General features: G+C 40.7%; 1 protein-coding gene across 30 annotated transcripts in view; it reads right to left on the bottom strand.

Moving 5' to 3' along the window:
• LOC140847996 (uncharacterized) overlaps positions 1-18,442 on the bottom strand; it is a 132,969-nt gene that overhangs the window by 63,711 nt on the left and 50,816 nt on the right. For 3 of the 30 annotated variants that reach the window (XR_012128402.1, XR_012128403.1, XR_012128405.1), the window contains exons 5-9: positions 8,263-8,428; positions 5,908-6,064; positions 4,969-5,058; positions 4,154-4,880; positions 3,767-3,859 (exon numbers count right to left, since the gene is read on the bottom strand). The exons of 14 other annotated variants lie outside the window; for them this stretch is intronic. Coding sequence is in view for 2 of the 16 variants with exons in the window: in XM_073230040.1 (XP_073086141.1) it covers positions 8,273-8,428 (156 nt within the window). In the remaining 14 variants the exon portion in view is untranslated. The remainder of the gene's footprint in view (positions 1-3,766; positions 3,860-4,153; positions 4,881-4,968; positions 5,059-5,907; positions 6,065-8,262; positions 8,429-18,442) is intronic. 13 more of the 30 variants (XR_012128404.1, XR_012128407.1, XR_012128412.1 and 10 more) reach the window with 8 other exon arrangements.

Consider the following 18,442-nt stretch of genomic DNA (forward strand, 5'->3'; position numbering starts at 1 on the left):
TCAGATGGAATTGATACCCTGTACTATGCCACTTAATGCCCCTGAATTATAATTACCTCTTTACTGAAATAAATAGGGATAGAGATCTCTCCATATATATATATGCATATATCTATATATCTCTATCTTCTGTGATACCTATGATGTGTCATCTAGATGATATTCTTGTTTCATCCTCAGAGTCTAGAAAATAACTGACTCTTGGATGGAAATCCTACAAGAGACTCCTTTTATTTCTCTGTTGAGTAATCACTGAAGTAGAAGAGAATCTTGGAATTCTCTCAGGAAAAAAAAAACCAACAACCTCCTTCTTCTTCAGAATTAAATAATTCTTATTTCCACAATGTATATTAGCCTCTGTAACTATTATCCCATTTCGACTTTCATAATACATGTAGAAAGTAGCCTGACTTGGCCGTAGGCCCAGTTCTAGATTTTGATGGGTTGTTTTTTCGTAGATTCACATAGCCAATTAAAGGCACAAATATGATTAGAGCACAAGAATACCAGGCCCAAGACCAGCACTGCCTCACTGCATCATGCCACTCTTTGCTTCCTTTATTTAGAAACAGTTTATAGCTAGATAGAGTATGCTATTTCAGTATACTGGGCAAATGCTGTGACCTATATTGAAAGATATTCTATGATACAGCTTTATGAAATTCTTTATTGTATCTTCTCTAGAGATGCGGCTAAAGATATTGTCCATTGCATTTTACTGCACATTTCTGCCTGAGTCAATTACTCTTTTCTGAGCATTTTGCCGTTTTGACCACTAGGATTTAGCAGAAGTCTTTTCTTATGCTGCTGCTAGAAATCTCAGAACTCCATACATGTCTCTTCTCCATTCTTACAGTAGATTTCAGACGTTTATGGAGGCCACATTTCCATTGACTTGATTGCTGTTCTAAGTCATACTTGCACTCTTTTTCACTCTTGTTTCTCACTCATGCAATTTAATCTCATCTATTTTCATCTGGTATTTTATATAATCTTGTAACCTACTCAGATTTTTTTCAGTAACAAGGCAAATTATAAATAATGCATCATTTATAAACATTGGTTATGAATCTCTAAATGTTCACCAAACACTTGTTGTCAGGTGAATTCACTGCTCTTTAATATTCTACAAAATCTCTTACCTAAAAGAATTGGATCCCTGGGATTGGAGAACCTTGTTTGCTAAAATCTAGTTCTCTGTTCTATGTGTGCAGGAAGTATAGAATATTTCAACACATTTCATTGAGACATGGAGCCTCTTTTCAGAACTTTAATTAATAAAGGGCTTATGAATAATTATACACAAAAATTAATTGTTTCTATTAAAGGAACAATTCTAAGTTCTAACATTTTGACAAATGTTAACCACCCTTTTCTTACTGGATCAAATATATAACTACTATTAATACTGCTGAACCCAGAATGACAATGTGCTCACTAACTGAGTTATCACCCACCACCCACATGCTTCAACTGCTACAATTAAAATGATACCAATTTAGTGCTTGTTCTTGGCACACTTTAACCTGAGTCATGTATTTTATGTACGTTACTTATGTCAAGTCATCATTGGAGTGAATTAGATTTCATTATGTATTTTATGGACATAACCTATGTTTTCAGATTGACTAGTTCAAGTCACCATTGGAAAGAATTAGATTTCATGATGATACATTTGAATGAATATGTAACATTAATTAGTAAAGTCTGTAGCAGGGAATGCTGCTTATGTTGAAATATCAGTCTTGGTACTTCAGGTATCTCATTCATCGTTGAGAATTTCTTTCATTCTGTGATATAACCTTCATTGGATTCAGTTCACATTCATTAATTGTTTACTCATTAATTCAATAAACTTTTATTGCATATGGTGGGCAAGATATTGTGCTAAGACTTTTTAGTCAAGAAAAGTTAGAAGACAGTAACTTCCTTTATAACTTAAGGGGAAACTAGCACAATAAACAGATGATTTCAGTAAATTTATTAACTGGTAACTCTAAGAGAGGTATGAGCAAATCATTGGGAGAAGAAAAATGAGAAGTTATTGATTCCAATTTATATAATCAAGCAAGGATTCCTACAAGAGATGCCTTTATAGTGAATGCTGAAAACTATTTAGAACTTCAATAGCTTTAGAAGAAAAAGGAGTGGGGGAACATCATGAGTAAAAACAGGAAGGTGGGAGCTGTGTTTGTGGAATGGCAAGGGAGAGAACCACTATTATTACTACCATTCCAGTACTAACTTCTACTACTATTACTGTTACCATTACCATTACTATTATTACTATGAGCACTACTACCACTTTCAGTGTTGCTATTATGACTATGTCTACTAGTTCTGCTATTAGACACACTTATTCAGAGACGGCTATTACTATCATTACTATCAGTACTACTTATTGATACCTTTTATTGAGAGCCAGGAACTGTTCCCTTTATAAATATTAGGATCCGCACAGGACTTTCTCCTGCTAAAGTAAGCATGCTGCCTCAAAATCATGAGTAGACCTGTCAGACTCAGTCCAGGGACCCCTTTAAACCTTGTGCAAGCTTTAAATTTCCAGATCAGGTGGCATTCATGATTCTGGCCTCTTCTTTGCAAAGGATTTAGTTTTTCACATTTTGGTTTATGAATTCAATTAATCTCAGTGCAAACTGGAATACCATTAAGTGTTGATATCAATGGATAAATCATCTAGGATAGACATAAACACACAACAATGGAGAAAAAAAGCAAGTGCTTCCTGATCATATCTGCATGGTCAAGAGGACAGTGGAGATGAAAAACGGTGATCCAGAGCAGAGGGAACCATAAACACCATTCCGCCCCCCCTGGCTGTCTTTGCTATTCTCACATAAAACACAGTTCTTGACAATATTTTTAGATGGAGAAGAACAGTTACTTCAGTTCTATAGGCGGGAAAGAGACAGAAAGAGACAGAAAGTGAAAACTCTGCAGCCCAAACCCAGGACTCACCAACCTGGTGCTCTTGAAGTCACCTCCTAGGAAAGAGGAGGAGGAAAGGAGTTCGAGGAACTCGGTATCATTCTAGGTCGCGAATGTGGTGACCTCTCAGGGGAGCCCAAGTCTACTCTTTACCCTCCTCATTCCCTTTGTACCCATGAGGATGGGTTCAGTGCAAGGAACTCATAGATAGTGTCCAGGTGATAAAAGGGTGGTGATACTGCCTCCTGAAATGGTCTCACCTCCATGAAGCAGGTGAAGTGAGTAGGGTGTGGGGCTGTTCTTGGAATCTGTTCCTCTTCTAGAAGGCTCAGGGTAGAGGGCCAAGGCTACAAATCTGAGAGATGGTCTTTGTGGGAACGAGCACTGCCTGTTTCTAGCCTTTTGTCCCAGAATAGCCATATGTCCACATGGTCTCTTCCTCTGGTGGCATGCTAGGTACACAGTATGTTGGCGGCCTGGGGCTGGCCAAATCCAAGCCCCTCTTATCAATGGAAACATCTTGTTGGGAAGCAGACCCCTCTGACCAAGGTTTTGTTCCTTGGGGCACTAGTGGCACAAGAATGATCGCTTCCTGCAGAGCACACAGTCTCTGTCCCCTTGACCCTGGTACACACATGGTCTTTGTCTCCTCACCCCATCGTAGCAGTTCCCTCCATCTACAACAGCAGTGTGCAACCTTGTTAAGCCAGCCACTCCTAGACTCCCTGTATGTAAGTCCCAATAAACCCTCAAGTCGCCTATGGGTGTCCAGGTCATTCTTTAGTCTCTCTAGTGGTGATTTCCCATTGCAACTCACCCAGTTGGGTGTGCAGCAGGATTTGGGATCACACCGTCTTGTCTTCTTTGGTTTCCCCTTTCCTCATCACTGCAGAAGGTATTCAGTGTAGGCCTAGGAGAGAGGGAAGGGCAGTTGCTTGGCCCTGTCTCTCACCTGCATAAAAGAACCCTCCCTTGGGTCTGGCCCTGCTTCCTGGGGGAGGTCAAAGCTTATTTTTCTTTTTAAGCAAAAGCCTTATGATTTAAAAAATACATTTTGCCTAGCCTTATCCTCAGAACACATGTTCTTTTCAGGACCCTGATAGGAGGGATAGGATTTGAGGATTTTGGAGATCCATGATTTTGGCCAAATTACAGTTCATTGTCAATGTGACTTTCTGGAAGTAACTCAGACCAATTAATATACCTTTGGCTACAGTGTGAAGCAGAGAGATCTGCAGGTGCTTGATGCTGGTCATAGGCTCTCCCTGAGGGGAGAAAAGAGGCAGTCTCCTGACCTAATCTACCCATCAGAAAAATCTGAATAATGATGGCCAACTAATCAAGCACAGACACAGTCACTATGCAACTCTATCAATGGTCACATTGAACCAAATTGTTTTTTTAAGTTAGCTGAGAAAGTTCTAGTTACATCATGAAAATGGGCATAGAAAATGGTAAAGAAGAGGTGAGTCAACTCATCAGAAGTCTCTAGGGCCCTCTGCAGCTTTTCAGCAGTAACTCTATAAACTTCCATTTGGAACCAATTGTTTAGCAGTTAATAAAGAACAGATGACTAAGCCAGCCGAGTAGTGTTAGTGACAAGCCCAGCTGCTCAAGAGGGGGAGTTAACAGCTCCCTGGACAGTGTGACTTAAAGGTTAATGCATTCAACATCCAACTTTGAAGTTTCAGACATGTAACCATAACTTTCTCAGTTTTAAATTACGGAGCATCACAAAAATGCATGGAATATACTTGATGATTCATTTAGGAAAAATTCTGGAGCTAAAATAATAGCAACAAAAGAATTACTAAAACATAGAAGAAACATGATGGAAGAGAGAGAATGTAAACTCAGGAATCCCAACATCACACATTTACTGTCAGACCTCGGGAGAGTCAATTAACCTCTTCAAAGCCTTGTGTCATCACCTGTAAAGATGGTTATAATAAGCATTGTTTTACATGGTGGATTGCAAAAATAACTGCAACTTTTCATCCCTCCCTGCATTCCACTTACTTGGCAATGTGACTTTGCAGCACCTCCTCTTAGGAGCTAGGATCTATTTCTGTGCCTTGGGATCCAGAGTGGCCTCGTGACTATCTTTGGCTGAAAGAATGCAGGGAAAGACACTTTGTGCCAAGTCTGAGTCCAAACCTCAAGAGGACTTACATTACTTGTACCTATTCTCTTGGAACCCTGCTGCCACTATGAGAACAGACCTGGCGACCCCACTCAGTGAGGAGAGACATGTGCCCCAGACACCCCTGTGACCCCACTAGCTGAAAGGCAGCTATATACGAGTGAGGCCATCTGGTTTGGTTATCTATTGCTGTGAACAAACAACCCTAAAACGTGATGATTTTAAAAAATTAATTATCTCCTATATCTGTGTGTTGATGGGGTTCAGCCGAGTTCTTCTTCTGTTTCACTTATTGTCTGGAACTGCAGTTATTTGGGACTCAGCTGGACTGGAACATCCGGATGGCTTGCTGGTGTGTCTGGGTGTAGAGAAGGCTGAGGTGCTGGGACGGATGGGTCTCTCTCACCTCTCCCCCCCTCCCCTAGCTTTGTCCCCCCTGAAATACTGCCCACCTCCTCTCCTCTCCTTGCTGCTTCTTCCTCTCTTCTCTCTCCCATCTCAAGGCCTCTCCGTGTTACTTTTCTGCTTCATCTCCATGCAGTCTTTCCAGCATGACAGCTGGACTTACATGACAGCTCAAGGCTCTCAGAAGGGCAAAAGTGGAAGCTATCAGGCTTTCTTAGGCTTAGACCTCAATTAGCAGTGTCACTTCCTCTGCATTCTCTTGGTAGAGGGGGCCACAAGACTAGCCCAAATTTGAGAGGGAACTCTTGGAGGGCATGCATACCAAGAGGCATAATTCACTGGGGACCATCTTTGAAGACCAGTTGCCACCTCATTTCAGACTAGTCAGCTCCGACCTACTCTTTACTAACCTGAGACAAATGAGTAGATCCAACCAAGATGAGTCAAAACTTTTTAGATTATAAAAGATGTCCATTTAAGCCCAGCCAAATGTGCTGACCAGAAGAATCATGAGCTCAGTATGTGGTGACTGTTATGCAGCAATTGCTAACTGACACACTCTTCTTGCTGTATCAAAATACATAGCACAGAAATAAAAGGAAATACAAGCAACAAAAGCCCTTGGAGCCAGCATTACCCATAATAAGCACTTATTTTTTAATACTACTAATAATATCGTTTATGTGAGCAGTAGTCATTGAAGACAGTAATTCTTTAGCATAATGATTCATAATTTGGAAAAACATTTCTATAGGAAAGTTAATATGAAAGAACCACATTTAGCATCAGGACACAATAGCAATGACCCTAATAGATAACTCTGCACCACTGGAAACACCTAACTCATCAAGAATTTACGGATGGCTTATTATATGCAAGGAGCTATGAATAGATCACAAATAACCCAGGTGATAGCTGCACTATGAAAAATACTCTACCTCCTTTTTTATAGATGAGGAAACTGTGGCTTCCTGAGGTTTACCAAAATTACCCAAAGGTACACAGAGGAAAAACTGGTAGAACCAAGATTCGAGCCTAGATATACTTAATTCTCAAACCTCGTGTTCACCATTATCCTGTGATACTACTCAGGCTTCCACTTTTCCTTCCAAAGCCCTGAGATGAAAGAAGACAATGAGGAAAGAATCAAGGGAGAAGGAAGACACAATAGCTCAGGACAGATCTGTGGAGAACAGCCAGCACATGAATGATCCTTTCTCCCAAACTCTTTATTCTCCTGAGTTTCGTATTTCTGTCTATGACCTCACTGCCCTTGTAAGCAGCCAGGTCTGGCAATCAGAGAATGTCCTCTGACAGCGTGTTCTCCCTTGCTTGAGCAGGTCTGGCTTCTCCCTTGTCAGCAAGGTCACTGTCATCACTCCCGCCCTAGTCCCTTCCCTGTAGGGTCAGTTGCCTCACACTTTGGGCCCCATTATCCCCAATGACAATGACTGCAATGGCCACCTAGTTGGTCTCTCCATCTCTACTTGTTCCTCATGTGATCCAACATGCATGTAGCTCCCAGGAGAATCTCTCAGCAGCAGAGCCACAATGCTGTTCACCTGATCTAAATCACTGATGCCTCCCAAAGTCCACCAACCAAAGCCCCAAAATCTTCAGTCAATATCTTCTACCTTTTATGTCTGGTCACCATTTAAGTTCCCAACTCTTTCTTTTGGCATCCTTCGCATTCCCTGTGCCCAAACGAAATTCTACCCACTGGTGGGGCAGCTTCAGTCCTCAGGCAGCCTGTGCACAGATTTACTGAGCACTTACTCTGTACCTGGCACTGTACCATAGACTGAGGAGACCTAGGTGAACAAACAAGTCATGGTTCTTTCCTCTGAAGATGCTTTTAATTTAGTACAGAAAACAAATGCTAACAAAGTGTAAACCAACAAGAGTAATAATCAAGTTTATGGCTATTACACAAACTGAAAAGTACAGTGCTATGAGCATATAATACAGAAAATTGATCTGGACTTAGAGGGTCAGAGAAGCCTTTGAGCTGGTTACTAGATGGGTACGAGTCAATCAAAGAGTGATGGTGTCAGTCATCAAAGAAAGGTCCCAGCAAGAAAAGGCAGATGACATGAAGGCCCAGAAATAAAAGAGAGTTGGCAAATTTGGGGAAATATTTGACCTTGGGGTTTTAATTTCTTTACTTATAAACTGAATTGTCTGGTTTCAGTTTCTTTGTCTATAAAATGAATATATGGACATCCACCTTTAATTTTTGCAGAGACAGTTAAGCAGAATAATACATGCTATACATAATTAGCCAGCAGAGGGATTATATATAATAGTGCTGGATAAATAAAACATCCCCCTAAAAGAAAAGAGAGTCTTTAATATTACATTTTCCCCAATGTGTTGTCAATCCTCTAAAACACATGACTATATTTTTAACTTAAGAAATCAAATATCCCAGGTTCCAGGAGACCTTGAACTTCAGTACCATCCTGTTACCATCCTTGTTCAGACTATTATGGTTTCCAGTGCTGCTGGCCTAACCATCTCTTCTCAAAGTGGTTTTTATTTACCTCTGAAATGTCTCGAGTGCCTCAGGGGCTGAGGGATAAGGCTCCTCAGTTTTCTGCTTCAGCTCCTGCTGAGGGCCCCCCGACTGCTACGATGGTCTGTCACCAGAGCTGTTGGGAGGACGCTGCTCCTCTGAGCGCACGAGTCTTCCTGGTGATGTTTTGTGCCCTCACGGTGGCCAAGCGGAACGGCGCTCTGGGGCAGGGCGCGGGGAGGAAGCTCACCTTCTCCTGCTCAGGGCCGCACTCGAACTCTCTCAGCAGCAAAGCAAACTGCGTGTGCTCTGAGTGTCGCCAGACTTTCTAGGTGCTCAGAACCTCCTGCTGCCCAGAAGGAAGTCACCACGTCACTGCCTCCTATCTGTCTCTTTCCTGCCTTTTCTTGAAGCTCCTGGAAGATAAAAGCCAAACAATATCCTCTTACTACAACAGTGCAATCATCTTACTGAACTGGAGCTCAGAGAACCACATGGGTTCACTTGTATTCTCTCTGCAATCAGCCAAACTCAGAAAGGCCCTTTGCACTTATGAGAACAAGTATACATGTGTAATTCCCAGTGATTAGAAAAGCCGTTTCCAACAAATACTGGATAATTGAGTGAACGAATAAAGCAAATCCCTGCGCACACATAACAGAAGTTCAGTAATATATTGATTAAATGCTGGCAATAAGTCTCAACAATCTTTAAGATAATTTCTGGCACTAAAAGTTTGTAAGCTGTGATCTTTGCTCTCAGGAACCCTTACAGTATAGTGTAGGGCTTCTCAGTCCCAGCACTATTGATAATTTTTGTTGTTCATTGCTTTCTTTGGTACTGTAGGATTTTAGCAGCATCCCTGGGTTGCTAGGTACTGATAGCACCCTTGGCTCAAGTTGTGATTACCAAAAACCCCTTCAGACACTGACAAATGTTCAGGTTCCCTAAAATTAGGAGCTGGAAAGATTTAGATTCAAAATGTACCTGAATTGTCAACTTCAGTGATTTGGAGGATGTCACTTTCCTTTTATAAATTGAGTGTTGAAGAGTTGTTCAAAGATTAAATAAAATAATATGTGAAAATTTCAGAAACACAGTATGTTATAAATACATGATAAGGCTTTTAACTTAAATTAATGTAGATGAAATATTTAGAAGACAAGATGATATAAAGTTTACCTAAAAGACAAGATAGTGTCTACCATCATTTTTTATGCTCAGAAGACCCAACATGTGTTTTACATGTAACAAATACTTGATAAATACTTGTTGAATTGAATAGAAAGGTTGGGTTTCATAGCATAGTAGGTTTCAAAGGTATAGGAATGAACTAGTGAGATTCAGAGATAACAAAAATAGTGAAATTAAGTGCTAACAAACAAAATATCTGTTTATGAAAAGACCGTAGGATTCATTCCTTCAAACCTAGTTTTAACATTAGCTATGCCTTTCTGTGGTCTTACCTGGTAGTAACTTCTTTGAGTCTGTTTTGTCATCTGTAAAGTGGGAATAATAGTATCTAATAATGGTATTATTATTAAGGGTTAATAATATTATATGCAACTTAATTAATATAACTTAATAGTATTATTATTAAGAATTATTGAGAATATATGTATATTTAAAAAATCAGTATAGGGCAGATATGCTATAAATACTAATGGCCATTGCTATTAATATGCACAGCTATATAAACTATTATTTTTAAAATAGTGTTCAATATTCATTAGCCCCTGGACTCTGTTTTTAAGTGCACTTGAAAATTAGAGCTCACTCAAGAAATCCACCCCGTGATCTTCATTTATGAAAACTCTTGGCCTTGGTTAATCATTTAGAACCTATTCAACATTTATAGCACTGAGAGCCAGGCACATCCGTCAAGGGAAAGGGCAGGAAGTGACAAGCTTTCAAGGAAGGGTGGTGAAAGATTTATGATTCATGGAGCAACTTTTGCATCAGTCTCAGCAACAGGTAGCCTGTATGAGGTCATGGCCTGCCTCCCAGTGGGTGACAGGACATTCTTTCAGAGGTCAATCCAATGACCTCCTTTGCCTTGCCTGAAAGGTATGAAGGAGTTATTCCTAGGTTTCGTCAGGACAAGCCTTCATCCATCAGGTTATTTTGGTGGGCCTGTGGGTAGACAGCCATGACTAGAAATATACAGCATTTTGGAAAATGAATAGCAAAGGGCCCCACAAGGATGGATGAAGCTGGAATACAAAGCTTTCCCCATTGATTTTTGGGTCCAAAGAAGCTAGCGACTGCTGGAATTGTGGGGGAAGGGATGTGAGCCCTGGATCCCAGGTCACAGACAAGGGTTGATCTTTATCAATGAGGTGCATAGAGGAATACCATACTTAGGCCTTTCAGTGATGCCAAATTCTTAAAGTTGTTATTTGGAAGGTGTGTGTGTGTGTGTGTGTGTGTGTGTAGGAGAGAGAGAGAGAAGAGACGGGGGAGGAAGGAATGTCCTCTCAGCTCTTGTGTTCCACCTTGAAAGGAAATACCGATGTGGCCGCCCTGAGGCTCCAAGACGACTGTGAGCACTGCAGAGAAGCCAGAGGCCTAGTGCCAGGTCCGCCTGAACTAGGTCCCATTTCTCCTGATCACTAGCCATGTGGCTCAGTGCTGGGTGACCTCTCTGAACTTAGCATACATAAAATGAAGATAACAATAGCTACCGAGGATTGCTTAGGCTTAAATCTGGTGCTGGCGGGGATGCTGATGAGACAGCGCTCACAAGGCATTGGCAGAGAAGCTTCAAGTTGCTTTCTGGCCTGAAAGGAAAAATGAGCTTGAACCTTTAGCTACTGCATCTCTTTTTTAAGCAAATGTTAAGATGAAACTGTCCCCATGGCCCCAGGAAAGTATATACATGAATGATTCATGCTTGATGAAACCTGCGCCTTCCTAATAACATTTTCACACACTCAGCCATTCTCTGCAGTAAATATGGGACCTGGGAATTGCACAATATCCAGGGAGAAAGAATACTGAGAGTCTATCTCCATTCCTTTTTAAGAATTAATATGATAAAAATGTCTCTGTTGTATTATAGTGGGTTGAGTATGATCTACCAGCAGGAGAGAACTCTATGGTCCCCACTGATTCATGGAGGGCAGTGTATCTGAATAGCTCATGTGTGTTCAGTGCCAAGGCATTGAGTTTCGCATCATGAGGAGGGCGGGAAGCTCTTCTGGACCTGCCTGGGCATCATGCTTTGGGGATAATTACTAAACATGCAAGCAAGAGCTAAAAAGGCTGTAATTTGACTCGACTGAGATGCTTCACTGTGAGAATCAGAAGGAATGAGACGAACTCAGGCACTGATACAGCAGCAGCCCAGGTGAATCAGGACCCACATGGCTACAAACAAAGTCACAGAGTTAGAGGACCCATAACATTCTGTTTTCCTCCCTGCCTTGCATTTGAAACAAATCTGGCATTTTGAGACTGAGCAGATTCCCAGAATAATTGGAAATTTCAGGGCACAGAGGATGGTCAATTGATGGATACTAGATTTTCTGCTAATTAGGGCACATTTCTGCTCATAGAAGTAGAGGTTCAAGTGCCTGAGAGGAAAAACTAAAATGGATACATTAATATTTACATGCTTAGCAATAAAATGGATCAACTAACTGCACAGATTTTGGTGTAAAGGATTTGTATGTGTGCGATCAATTTCAGACAACATTCTCACTATTCCTGCTCTTACAGTTATGGGTATCCTTGGATATAATTTGATTCTTTAGCTCAGTCTTAGAACAAGCTAAGAGTGAGGCAGAGAGACTCAACAGCAGAGATGCCAACATGTATTAGAGTTAATAATGGATTGAAGATAAAGTTTTCCAAGGATATTGAAATATCTTCTCTTTACTATTGGATAGTGCCAAAAGTTAGAAGAAGCAAGTAATAAGGGTGGATTTGTAGAGAACAGGAAATGGTGACTGGACTAAAGTCAAAGCCACCGAGTTCTGACCACCTGTCACAGGACCGTGGGAGTGGTGGGTGTTCCCACTGTCCCTGTTACGTGGAATCGGTCACAAATACTTGCTTGATGCCTCACTCTTCAGTGACGGCACAGCAGGAAATAATCATAAAACAGAATTTGACTGCACTACACTTCACATTTTAAAAGGATAATTTTACCAATATCATCACAAAATCCCATGAGCTAGTCATTATTTTCTCCAGTTTCAGGTGAGGAAACTATAGAGAGATTTACAGATAACCTCTATGACACAGACAGTGAGTGCTCAAGCCAAGGACCCAGAGTATCTGACGGCATACTGAAATATCCTGTAAGAGCTGGAATGCCCAAGTTTCACACCCAGGTGGTGTGGCCTCCCCTACATTGAAAGTACATTGGGTTTATTGTAAAGAGTTCCAGGTTTGTGTTTTAACTCAGAGCTTTAACCCTCGTGAGACAGCCCATGATTCCTCAGTGCCTCCCGGCCACAGGGTCTGCCTCCTGCATATCAGAAAATCACGTTTGACATTCCAATAGAGAGAGAGAGAAAGAGAGAATAATTTATCTGTTAGGTTCTTTCTGTATTTTTTCTTCCTTTAATCAAAATGAGCCCCACAGTTGATGAACTTTCCCATACCTACTGGCCTCTTTGACAACTGCTATGAACCAGAGAGAATGGGGCTGGGGGGTAAGGGGGTGTTTTAAGCAATATGAAAAGGTGATTGTGATAATAATAATTCTTTAGATGTACTGGCATGCCAGACACATCTGGGGACTGGTGAGGAGTCCAGAATATCTAGAGATAAAGCCACATCAGAGGTGGGTGTAGACGAATGGCTGGCATCAGCTATGAAGGGATCTGAATGGCGTGTCAAGGAGCTGCAAACGAACACACTGCCAGGGGGCCTCCAGCGACGTGGTCATAATGGGAGCAGACCCTTGCATAGTTCTCACTATGTGCCAGACATGAATAATGCTGGGGTTTGAATGTGAGTGGACCGACCCCAAAAGACATACCCTTAAACCCTATATAAACTATGTTATTCACAGAGTGTATTGAAACCTGGCAAATGCAAGCTAATGGGAGGGTCAGGTGTGGAGGTCTTCTCAGAGCCTCTGTTTCAACATTTAATCTATTTACCTAGATGCCAGTGTTTTCTCCAGGAACTGTTGGGGGACATGGTGCAGCCAAAGCTTGCCACCTGTTAATTACTGCACAAAAACAGCAGGTCCAAAGTCATTATTGTGTGCTACAGATAATTACAGCCACCCAATTAGGAGGCGCTCTCTTGGCTCCTTTTCTACACAAATGTGCAGGCTTGGATGCTGAGCAGGTGATGGGGATTTACAAGAATAATAACAAACACCAGTGGGGTACAGGTAATTAAGAGATGTAGGCTGCAGACAATGTACTCTAAGCAAATCTGGAAACGGATTAGGAGAAATGATGGAGGCTTCCATCCAGTCTAGATTGCATCTGAAAAACTTTTCAGAACACCCAGTGAATGCAATCTGCTTTAGCATAAAAAAGGGGTAGACGTTAATCAGGATGGGTATATCAATAAATGCCATTCACAATACAAGAAGCAGGCTTTCTGTCCATTTCTGGCTGGCATGCAGACACGAAATGAGAATGACTTGGAACAAGAGATCAAGGTAAATGGAATGCTGTGAACCAGCAGCTGATAGACACAATGAGGAAGCTAGAGACATCTGCCTGGCTGGAATCAAAGCTAAACACCAAAATTCAAAAATATTCCAAATTTCCTTTAGGAATTTGGAATGTTAGCAATTCGTGAAGAGAAGGAACCATTCAGAATTTCATGTTCAAATTCAGGCCTGATGGCTGCCAATATTTTGGGCTTACGCTCTTTGAAGTCAAGCATATGCAATGACACCAGACTCCATTTTACCTCCTGACAGATGTGCCCCATATCTGCAACCCTAAATTCATCGTAAGAAAGCTGTGGGACAACCTCAAGTTTCCTTTCTAATTTATTAGTTTTAAAAGAATTTATAAAGCAAAATTTTAAAAACTTTATTATTATGCATCTGTTATGATCTGATATTAAGCCAAAAGCCTTGCCTATAGCATTTGATGTAATCTTCAGCATAACCATTTGGACCATAAATCATCTTCTATTGGCAGTAAAAAGTCAGAAAACAGAGGCTCAAAGAAATTTAAAACTTCAAGTTAGTAACAGAGTTGACATTCAAATAACTTGAATTTAATGCTATTTCTACCACATTGTACTCAAGTCCCAAATTCTTTTCCTTGGAAGATAACTACTAAGCTTGGAAAATATTCACTGTCAGACCTTCAAACTTCTCTGGATCATTCTTCACCCTATTTATATCTTTTTCCCTAAATAAAGTTTCCACCAACTCCTGTGCTCCAAATGTTTCTCATTTTTCTTATTTCACTTCTCTTTTTTTCTTAACAGAGGTCTTCGATATACAAAACTATTTTAAAGATAGTACAAAGGGTTCCCATATACCCCATACCCAGTTGCCCCTCTTATTCATATTTTAGATTAGTATGCGACATTTGTCACAATTAATGAACCAATGTGGATACACAATTATTAACACAAGTCCACACTTCATTCAGACTTCCTCAGTTTTTCCCCAGTGTCAGTTTTCAGTTCTGAGATACATCCAGGTTTGTGAAACAGTGAGATGCCATGTCTCCTTAGGGTCATCCTTTTTTGTGACAGTTCCTCAGGGTTGACTTGTTTGGGGCACTTTAACAGTTTGGGGGACTACTGCTCACCTATTATAGTATGTACCTCAGTGGAGATTTTTGTTGTTGTTATTGAGATATAATTCACATGCCATAAAATTCAACCTTTTACACTACACAATTCTGTGGTTTTCAGGATATTCATGGAATTGTGCACCCATCAGCACTATGTAATTTCAGAACGTTTCATCATTGCGAAAGAAACCCTCTGCCACTAGATAGATTCCTTAATTTTGTTGATCTTTTCACAGACATAATTTGTAGTTTCAGTGGTGATTTTCCACATTGTTCGTTTCTCCATCCCACTAATTTCTCCCAGTAATTCTTGTTATTTTCTTCCTTCTGCTTGCTTTGGTCAGTTTGTTCTAATTTTTCCAGTATCTTGAAGTGGAAGGTTAAGTAACTAATTTGAGATTCTTCTTCTGTCACAGTGTGTTTGCCTTTACATCTATAGATGTCCCTCTAAGCACTGATTTAGCTGCATCTCATTAGTTCTTGGTATCCTGTGTCTTCATTTTCACTCATCTCAAAGTGTTTTCTAGTTTCCCATGTAATTTCTTCTTTGACCAGCTGGTCATTTTGGAGTATGCTCTCATTTCTACATATTTGTGATTTTTCCAAATTTCCATGATACAGATTTCTAACTTTATTCCATTGCAGTTACATAACATACATTGTGTGATTTCAATCCTTTTAAATATATCGAGACTTGTATACTCCAACATCTAGTCTATTCTGGAGGACGTTCCATAGACAATAAGAATGTATATTCTGCTGTCATTGCTGACATGCTATATATGTCTGCTAGGTCTAGTTGGTTTATAGATATGGTCACTTGAGTCTTTTATTTCTTTGCTGACCTGTCTCAGTGTTCTATCCACTATCAAAGTGGAATACTGATGTTTCCATTATTACTGTTGGATTACCTATTTCCTCATTTCTATCAGTTTTTGCATTGTGTAATTTGGCAAAAAAGAAAAACGACTAGGTACATTTTTATCATTTATAAAGCATTTTGCCTGCATTTCTCTGTTTAATGCTAGCAAACAAACTGTGCGGATTATATTTTAATGTCTATTTTGTGGGTAAGGAAAAGACAATGTAGGCCATTTACACAAGTAATAAACATGAAGACTCAAAGCCGGTGTTGGTCGTCTTCTCCACCTCGGCCAGCTTCTCAAACTCAGACCCTAGAGCCCATGAACTGGCTGCAGACCAAACTGTAGGCCAGCCAAATACAGACCTGTCCAGCTGAGACCATCCGGATTGCTGGCCCGTAGAGCCGTAAACTAAATTCACGGTTGTTGGTTTAAGTCACTAAGTTTGGGAACGGACAGTGATGAGCAATGGCTGATGCAGTCCTCCTATCTGTCCCCTACCCTCACTGATGCCAAACATCAGATTCTGTTTCTCACCACACTTACATGTTTTCTTAGACTACATTATTTAGTATTTTCAGTCTACCAAAACTCCACAAAAAATGTTTTTCAGCTTTATTGAGCTCTGATTGACATAGAACACTGTGTAAGTTTAAGGTGTACAATGTGATGATTTTATACACACACACACACACACACACATATAGTGACATAAGTACCACAGTAGGGTTAATTAACACATTCACCACCCATATAACTAACATTTTTGGGTGTGTGTGATGAAAATATTTAGGAGCTATTCTCTTAGCAACTTTCTAGAATATAATACAGTATTGTCTGCTATAGTCACCATCCTGTACATGAGAGCCCCAGAACTCCTTCATCTTATAGCTGGAAGTTTGTACCCTTTGACCACTCTCTCTCCATTTCCTCTACCTCCCAGGCCCAGGTAACCACCATTCTACTCTGTTTTATGTGTTTACCTATCTTAGATTCCAAATATGAGACCATATAGTGTTTGTCTTTCTCTGTCTGACTTAATTTCATAACACAATGCCCGCAAAGTCCATCCATGTTGTTGCAAATGGCAAGATTTCATTTTCTTTTATGACTGGGTAATATGCCAGTGTGCATACACAGCACCTCTTTATCCCCTCATTCACTGATGGCTACATGGTCGCTTCCACGTCTCAGCTATTGTAAATAATGCTGCAGTGAGCAGGGGATTATAGATTATCTCTTTGAGGTGATCATCTCATTCCCTTCAGATGTATAGCCAGGAGTGGGATCGGTGGACCACATGATAGTGAAAGTCGGGGGTCATTTGACTGAAAGGAGGGTAGGAATTTTCATGATCCCAGCTCTCTTCACTTGATTATTTTGCCTGTTTGGTCCCTGTTAACATGTCAGTTTCATGCTCTCCTACTTCACATGATTAACACACAGCAGACTTATTATGTTGTAGGTTTTAAAAACATTTAATTCTGACCCTGAGTGTCCCTACAGTTTGAGTATCTGCTCCTACCTTTCAAAGATTGGAGGAACTATCATTGCCTAGTAAGGGAAAATAATATCTCCATTTTTTTTTTGTCTGCAATACAGATAGTGACTGCATATTTTGTTTGTTCTTTCTTTGTTTCTTTTCTTTTTGGGGAGGGTTGGGGGTATCTTTGGAGGGTTGGGGATACCTTTGGAGCTCTCATTCCTAAAAAGGTCAGACAGCTTTCTGGGGAGCTGCTTACAAGCTCCTCCTCCCCAAATTTCCACCAAACCTCAGTGAACAGACTGGCCTGTGATTAAACACAACAAAAGGACAGAGAAGGAAAGGAAAATGACAAGATTATTTAGGCGTAATCACTGATTGCTCCCCAATCCAAAAGCTCAAGAGATACAATTTAATCCAATTTTTAAATCATGTTTTAAAAGAAAGGATTTTTTTTTATTGTTTAACATTACTTTAATCCACATTCTCCACAGCTAGAGAAAGAAGTGCATTTTAATTTGGGGAAGTCCACATACTATTCCTCTGAACTGGGATATATATACTGTGTAACTTGTGCTTATATATTTATGAATTATGAATTACACACAAATTATGTTCCATCTTTTTTATGAATTACAGAGAGAGAAATTCATGCTATTAGCTATGTTCTTTTCCAACTGAGACTTTTAGAAAGAGTGGAAGCATAAAAAGGGCTTGAGATGATCAGACACGGAATGTGCAGGCAGGCACTGGGGCAGCCCAGCAGCCTTCTAAAGCAGCCAGCGTCCTCCTCAGGTTGGCCTTACAGGCAGATACATTTGGCGATGGACCCAATTGCTAGTCCTCCTTTAGCCAGGAAGCCGTAAAGCCTCAGGGTTAAGGGAATGCACTGTAAGCTGAGGCCTCCTCGGCTGGAATTCTGGCTCCCCTGTGATGCCCTGAGTTTCCTTATCTGTGAAAGGGGAGCAACAATACTGCAACCCAGCAGGCATCTCTCCAGGACACATAACACCTGCATCCACTCTCCTTGCCAGGCCCCCCAGTCACATGGATTTTGGAAAAGGGGTAGATGCATGCATGAGAAGGCAAAGGCCCTGTCTATAAAAGCTGCATTTCTGGAAGGACAGAAATTCTTGGTTCTGTCTCTGTTGCCACCTCTTCACTACACCATACAGGCTGGGAAGGGTGTGGCTTCAGGTGGTGACCACGGGTAAAAAGATTTTCCCCACCTCATCAGCCCCTTGCTGGCAGCTGTCTTTAGGATGTGGCATACTTGACAGCCCTTCAGCTTTAACTGGAGACCCTCATCCACATTTCCCAGGATAACAAGAAAGCCCAAATCAGCATCATGTT

This window comes from Manis javanica, chromosome 2 (genome assembly GCF_040802235.1).
Source record: "Manis javanica isolate MJ-LG chromosome 2, MJ_LKY, whole genome shotgun sequence".
NCBI classification, from domain to species: Eukaryota; Metazoa; Chordata; class Mammalia; order Pholidota; family Manidae; genus Manis; species Manis javanica.